This window comes from Electrophorus electricus, chromosome 12 (genome assembly GCF_013358815.1).
Source record: "Electrophorus electricus isolate fEleEle1 chromosome 12, fEleEle1.pri, whole genome shotgun sequence".
In the NCBI taxonomy this organism is placed as follows: Eukaryota; Metazoa; Chordata; class Actinopteri; order Gymnotiformes; family Gymnotidae; genus Electrophorus; species Electrophorus electricus.
The window spans coordinates 791716-799215 of NC_049546.1; the positions used below are offsets into that span (position 1 = coordinate 791716).

At 45.8% G+C, this 7500-nt stretch overlaps 1 protein-coding gene across 4 annotated transcripts in view; it reads right to left on the reverse strand.

The window, feature by feature from the left end:
• Nucleotides 1–7500, reverse strand: part of LOC113579058 (cytosolic carboxypeptidase 4) — a 137618-nt gene that overhangs the window by 5944 nt on the left and 124174 nt on the right. For 3 of the 4 annotated variants that reach the window (XM_035532451.1, XM_035532452.1, XM_035532454.1), the window contains one exon: nucleotides 7357–7500. This exon is cut by the window's right edge and continues 20 nt beyond it. The exons of the other annotated variant lie outside the window; for it this stretch is intronic. In XM_035532451.1, the coding sequence (XP_035388344.1) occupies nucleotides 7357–7500 (144 nt within the window). The remainder of the gene's footprint in view (nucleotides 1–7356) is intronic. 4 annotated transcript variants of the gene reach the window in all.

Below are 7500 nucleotides of genomic sequence, written 5' to 3' on the forward strand. Positions count from 1 at the left end.
CGCCTGTGCTCCGAGCACGTAAGGTGTTCTCCACCCGCCTGTGCTCGGGGCACGTGAGGTGTTCTCCACCCGCCTGTGCTCCGAGCACGTGAGGTGTTCTCCACCCACCTGGGCTCCAGGCACGTGAGGTGTTCTCCACCCGCCTGTGCTCCAAGCACGTGAGGTGTTCTCCACCTGCCTGTGCTCGGGGCACGTGAGGTGTTCTCCACCCGCCTGTGCTCCGAGCACGTGAGGTGTTCTCCTCCCGCCTGTGCTCGGGGCACGTGAGGTGTTCTCCACCCGCCTGTGCTTGGGGCACGTGAGGTGTCCTCCACCTGCCTGTGCTCCGGGCACATGAGGCGTTCACGTGCCTTCATCCACATCTACCGCCATCCGATGCAGATTTCACTGAACAGCTGAACTAAAAGGTTAAAATCTCCATAAGCTGCAGTTGTTTTCCTGAGCAGAGGGCTGATGGCATTCTGCACATTAGCATGAAGGAATCACGTCTGAGGAGGTGTGAACAACGGCACCTCCTCTAACAGAGTGCAGGGTAACAGTAATTGGATCGCAACGATTTTCATCTCAGGATATGAATTATTAAAAAAAACATCTAATTTCTTCCACAACCCCCTCTCTTACTTTTCAATTAGTCTAAGTGCTCAGCCAGAGAGACAAGCCGCATTCATTTTGCTCCGCTTGGCGTTACAGAATCCATGAATCTTTGTGACAGTTAGAGTCAGTTTTTCATCAATGAGCCTGAGAAGCAGAGCGTCGTGAAGTCCGTACCAACAGCCCGGTGCAAGAGCATGGAAAGAACGGAAAACAATCCATATTTGTCCAGCGTGGGCCTGCGACTAGCTCCAGGGAAACTCAGCACTTAGCCGGGCTGGTTGTGCTATTGGTTGCTAAGACACAATCAGCTGCCCTTTCAGTTACTGCTAAATGGTGTGTAATTCACTGTAAGTGTGGTGGCGGGATCGATGGGAATTGGGAGGGTTGTGGAGAGAACACACAGGCAGGGGTTGGAGAATGAGACAGATTAAAAAAAACACAACCATGAAGCAGTGGCACTGTAGTCGACTGCTTAGGAGAGCAGTGAAGAGCCAGAGGATCTGAGCAGTGATGAGAAACACGAGACAGGTATGAGCAGGCTCTCACGTTCAACTTCGCTCCGTTGGTGGGAGTCACCGTGCGAGTCACTCGAGATGACACATCAGCAGGCCTGGGATCAGCCCTGGTGAAGGTTTGCGCATCTGAACTGAGTGAGACTACTTCAGCACAGTCGATATTAACAATCTAAACAACCCTGAAAGGTGGAGGCCAGACAGGACGTTCATGGTGAAGCAGAGGAAACAGTTCACTGAATCTGCGATTCCCTTCAGCGATGGGTTCTGGGGGCTTTGCTAAATTGGACTATGTACTAATGATGTAACAGCACTCACAGAATTTGTTGTGTTTCCAGAACACCAGCAGAACCCGAGCAGATTCGCCCCTCGGTCAGACACCTGCTAAGCAAATGCATGAATAATAGATCATTCATTCAAATATTACATGAATATTTACAGGGTGCCTTATGTGAGGAATGTCAAATCAGGAGACGTGACATGGAAGCGGATGAAAGCTATGAAGACTGCGTGTGAGATGCGTGTGAGATGCGTGTGAGATGCGGGTGAGATGCGGGTGAGATGCGGGTGAGATGCCGGTGAGATGCGGGTGAGATGCGGGTGAGATGCGGGTGTAACCCTAAAGGTGACCCTGTGGTTTATGACCCTAAAGGTAAAACACGGAGGCAGTGTAGTGAGTGATACTGCACATAAACAGTTCTCAAATATTTTCTGGACGCAAGTTGATGATATGATGATGTGAGTTTGTAATGTCAGTGCTGTGGCAGAGCAAACAGAACCATCATGGCCTGTATCTCTACATTCATGCATAACTTTGACCTAAAACATCACTAGATTTATTTACTGAGAAAAACAGTCCAATATTACACATCTGTGAGTGGAAGATTGTCTGGTGTGATACACCTTCATGTCAACGTTTAGGATACTTTACTAAAAATGTAAAAAAAAAAAAAAAAACTTCCTTAACATAAACTGTCTGTCAATGTGTGCAGTGTCACTGCAGTGTGAGCCTCATGCAGTGTCACTGCAGTGCGAGCCTCGTGTAGTGTCACTGCAGTGTGAGCCTCGTGTAGTGTCACTGCAGTGTGAGCCTCACGCAGTGTCACTGCAGTGCAAGCCTCACGCAGTGTCACTGCAGTGTAAGAGCTCATAACATCCAGTGGCACAAAACAGCCAGTCAAACCAGTAGATCTTACCCGGTGTCTGCTATCATAGCTGTTCCTCTGCACCTATACACTGCACCAAACATAAATCAGTTTTTCAACTGCCTCAAGCCTAAACACCCTTGACCCATGACTCATGACCTTTCAACCTTGCTGACTGAAGTGACTTTAGCTCATTCTGTTCTCGTGACCGCCTGGACCACAGTGTTTCTGGAGCATGAGCGGCACACTGTTTCTGACCAGCAGACTTTTGCAAATGTGAAGAGTGTGAAATGGGAAGTGTGTTTTTTCTACTCAGACACAGAGACAAACACTGACATCCAGAAACCACAACACGGCCAGTTCAATGTTTACAGTTCAAATCCAATTACTGCTGCTCTCGGAGCGCTGGAGCGTAGAAAACGCTTGCTCCAAGGCTGCCTTGTGATTCCTGCTCCATAGTTAGTTATGTTTCCTCTCTACCATGACAATGTCAGGAAAACAACTGCATTTCTGTCCTGGCAATAAAAGGCTTGGGAATACACAGCCTAAATCCCAGGCCTGAGTACTTATCCAGGATTAGTGTCTGCCCCTTGGTGAGATCATCATGTTCTTTACAGGGTTAGTGGCACTACGTTACGGAAATTACTCACTTGTGTTCCAAGACATTTTGTATGCATGACACAAACGGCCCTAAAACAAACACAGATCTTTTCATTTCAAGTGGCTTGAAACGCCGTTTTCACATAAGTGTTCTTTGTAGACACACTGTCAGTAGCTAACTTGGTTTGTTAACCTTTCACAGAGAAATTAGCCATGGGGAATATAATAGTGTTTATAAGATTAGAAACGTGTTTTATCTCTCTCCTCTCAGGATGTGCTGGGGCACCAGACACAAAGAAAACCTTCATCAGTTTTGCAATTATGGCATAAACGTAGACTTAATCGGATTATTCTTGTATCCATTCAGCGAACGCTGCTCTAATCAGTCCAGTGATCAGGAGAAGCAGCAGGCCACGCTGGGCGGAGAACCGAGTCTACGTGTGGCCTCGCAGACAACTAATCCTCCATTATTAAAATAGTCTCTGTGCCACTCTGATAATGGATGTTCACTGGCTGAATTTATATATTAAAACCCCTGTTTGGTATTAAGCCAAAAATTGTTTTAAAAAACGTAAACAAGGCGATGAATTCAACAGGAATGTCTCTCACACACACACACACACACACACACACACAAACTACACAACACTACACTACACACACACACACACACACACACACACACATACACTACACTACACACACACACTACACTACACACACACACACAACACTACACTACACTCACACACACACACACTACACTACACACACAACACACAGCACACACTACACTACACAGTACACACAACACACTATGCACTACACACACACATATTGATCCACGTTGAGTATTCCACTAAGAGCCATGTCTTTTCTGGATGAGATAAGATTAATTACAGTTTGATCTTAAAATAAATTGAACTCAAGACCTCAAATGAATGATCATGAAAGAACATTGATTTCCTATGAAGCCATCATAATAAAATTATGCAATTAGCTTCCCTAAAACAAAACTCCATATCATAAAGCTGAACAGAAAGAAGACTAGACAGACAGACAGATAGATAGATAGATAGATAGATAGATAGATAGATAGATAGATAGATAGATAGATAGATAGATAGATAGATAGATAGATAGATAGATAGATAGATAGATAGATAGATAGATAGATAGATAGATAGATAGATAGATAATATAGGCCAGATGAAATGCCTTTTTTGTACAGTATCATGAAATTCATTTTCTGCAGGTCCAACCTTCATGTAATATCCCAGATGCCAGACACACAGATAGGACATGAGCTCTGTGTTATGACATGTAAATATTTGAATCACAGGACCTCTGTGACTAGTGTTGGCCATCTCTGTACTGGGAGCATTGCTCACTGGTCTATGAGGTTTGATTTCCAGCAGCACCCTGACTGGTTGTCATGTGACAGGGCTTCTGTGTTTGGCTTTACTAACCCTGTGGTTAGCTGGAATACAAAAACATATTTTAATAAGTACAAAACAAAACAAATGTTTACAGACATGTTTCCAATAAAAGCACAATGAGAGATCAGAATTATTTCTCAAATCCTTGATTAATCTGGTAAAATAAATAAATAAATAAATAAATAAATATTCACAGTTAATTTTGTGGAGACTATATAAGTGAGAGAGACTAAAGTATCTTCAATAAAACCCTAACAGCCTCAATGCTGTTGGCCTGCAGGACATAGAGATGTCACTTGATGAAACTGAATGTGTGTTAAATACACAGACAGCCAACATCTCACATACTGACACTGAATGCATGTGTCTGGATGGGGTTATTCATGCAGACAGGCTCACATAGAGGCTATGGAGGACATTAGCTAACACTGCTGGTTCTAGAATTGGTTCTAGAATTCTCACTCTGATTCTAGAATTCTCCTTTGGTTCTAGAATTCTTGCAGTGGTTCTGAAATGCTCCCTGTGGTTCTGGAGTTAGAAAGCCTTTATGACATCATATGTGGAACCCTAATGTCTGGGACATTCTAAACCCACCAGCAGAGCACTAACAGCTCTGGACAGACTCCACATGCGTGCATAGTGATATGGGCATCATATTATTGTAAAATATTATTATTTTACAACCCCATAATTCCTAATCCACTGGACTGATCCTGTAACAGGAGGAATCTGAGAGTGGATTAGCCTGTGTATACAACTCTAACCATGACCGATACTATTCAAAGCACTCATGACCATGACTGGTTGATCTAATAATAAGGTGGGAAAAACCATCACGGGTTGCTGACACTGATTCTAGGACACTGAATCACTGTTCTAGGATCATCTGTCACACCTTCTCATGAAACATGTTTCTGTTTGGCTTGTTTTTATTCCTAAGCACTCACTCATCTCCCTCCATGTTTTCAAGATGCCTACCCAGCTGGTGGACTTTAAATGCCACGCCCCTCCTGCACCACTGGAGTTTAAATGCCACGCCCCCTCCTTCACTGTTCTAGTGTAAATGCCACGCCCCTCCTGCACCACTGGAGTTTAAATGCCACGCCCCCTCCTTCACTGTTCTAGTGTAAATGCCACGCCCCTCCTGCACCATTGGAGTTTAAATGCCACGCCCCCTCCTGCACCGTTGTAGTTTAAATGCCATGCCCCTCCTGCACCATTGGAGTTTAAAGGCCACGCCCTCTGCTGCTCTGCAGCACTCACCTTGTCACAGGTGCATTACATTTCGTTCAGCACATTAACAAACTGATAAATGCATGTGAATCCTACGAAATGAGTGAATTATGAAATCTGGCATTAGGCAGCTTTAATGCCATGGAATGAGAGTCCCCAGACCCTCCGTGTGCTAGCAGCCTGTCATTCCAGTGTATTTCTGTTCCTACTGAGCAGAGACTGTGTGGTTTTCAGGATTTGTGGTGGGGAGGTTGGTGAGTACAATACACACATGCTGTGAGACAGCGGAGATTCGGGAAGCTGATAAAAGATAGGGGGAATGATATTAACATCTTTTGTAACAGATATTTTGGGTAATTAGAGCTTATTAAAATAACATCTGGAGAATTTCTGACCACAGCCTTTAAACTTTCGAGCATGGCTCCACATCACCTCTGCGCAACATTGTCCCTGAGCCTGGCTGCACGTACGTCTCCCTGGGTAACTTCTTCAGGTGGCAAGATAAATTAAACCCAAGTGAGTTAGCAGGCAGGCGTGACCTTCGAGTGACCTTGCAGCATTCTCATTTCAGAGTGGATTAGCAGTTTAATGCAGCTATGAGGCTTTCTGAGAGGGACAGACCTGCATCCTCTGAGAGGGACAGACCTGCGTCCCCACTCTGAGAGGGACAGACCTGTGTCCTCTGAGAGGGACAGACCTGCGTCCTCGCTCTGAGAGGGACAGACCTGTGTCCTCGCTCTGAGGGGGACAGACCTGTGTCCTCGCTCTGAGGGGGACAGACCTGTGTCCACTGAGGGGGACAGACCTGCGTCCTCTGAGAGGGACAGACGTGTGACCACTCACATCACACACCACTGACACACAGACACAACTCTCCACTGAGAGTTAATCCCAGCAGAGACGGTTAGTGGAGAGTTAATCCCAGCAGAGAGGGTTAGTGGAGGGTTAATCCCAGCAGAGAGGGTTAGTGGAGGGTTAATCCCAGCAGAGAGGGTTAGTGAAGAGTTAATCTCAGCAGAGAGGGTTAGTGGAGAGTTAATCCCAGCAGAGAGGGTTAGTGGAGAGTTAATCCCAGCAGAGAGGGTTAGTGGAGAGTTAATCCCAGCAGAGACGGTTAGTGGAGAGTTAATCCCAGCAGAGAGGGTTAGTGGAGAGTTAATCCCAGCAGAGACGGTTAATGGAGAGTTAATCCCAGCAGAGACGGTTAATGGAGAGTTAATCCCAGCAGAGAGGGTTAGTGGAGAGTTAATCCCAGCAGAGAGAGTTAATGGAGAGTTATTCTCAGCAGAGAGGGTTAGTGGAGAGTTAATCCCAGCAGAGAGAGTTAATGGAGAGTTAATCCCAGCAGAGAGAGTTAATGGAGAGTTAATCCCAGCAGAGAGAGTTAATGGAGAGTTAATCCCAGCAGAGAGAGTTAATGGAGAGTTAGTTATCTCACCGCCTGTGGGAGCAACTGAGAATCATTTAAGACACACCCAAGAGTTTAATTGAAGTTTTTAAAAATCAATAGTGCAGTTTCAGTCTACTCTGCCCTGCAAGAAAGATGGTGGTAAGTGAACAAGAAAAAGAAAGAGAAATAATGAAAACAAGAAGACCATGAGGAAGTTCAGCTTCCATGAAGAACTGCAGGTGAGACACACAGAAAAGATGGATGAGGAGTGTACAGTGACTCTGTAGCCCTGGAGCCCACAGCTCAGCTTCAGTTTAAATGCCCAGCCAAGGCCAGTGAACTACAGCCCTGCACGGCCAGGCAGCTGCCTATGAGCAGGGTCTCTACGTTACAAACAGTTCATTAAAACAGGTTGGGCAGACCGCAGGGAGGGAAGCACTGACTTGTGGGAGTTGTGGTCCGGCAGACTGCTGTCCAGGTGGAGGATGGCAGCAGCGTGTGTTATGAGCTCACTGCTGAAGGTGATGGAGTTCTTCCTCAGGGCCAACAGACTCTGGCAGAACATCCTACCCATCTCCTCCAGTTCC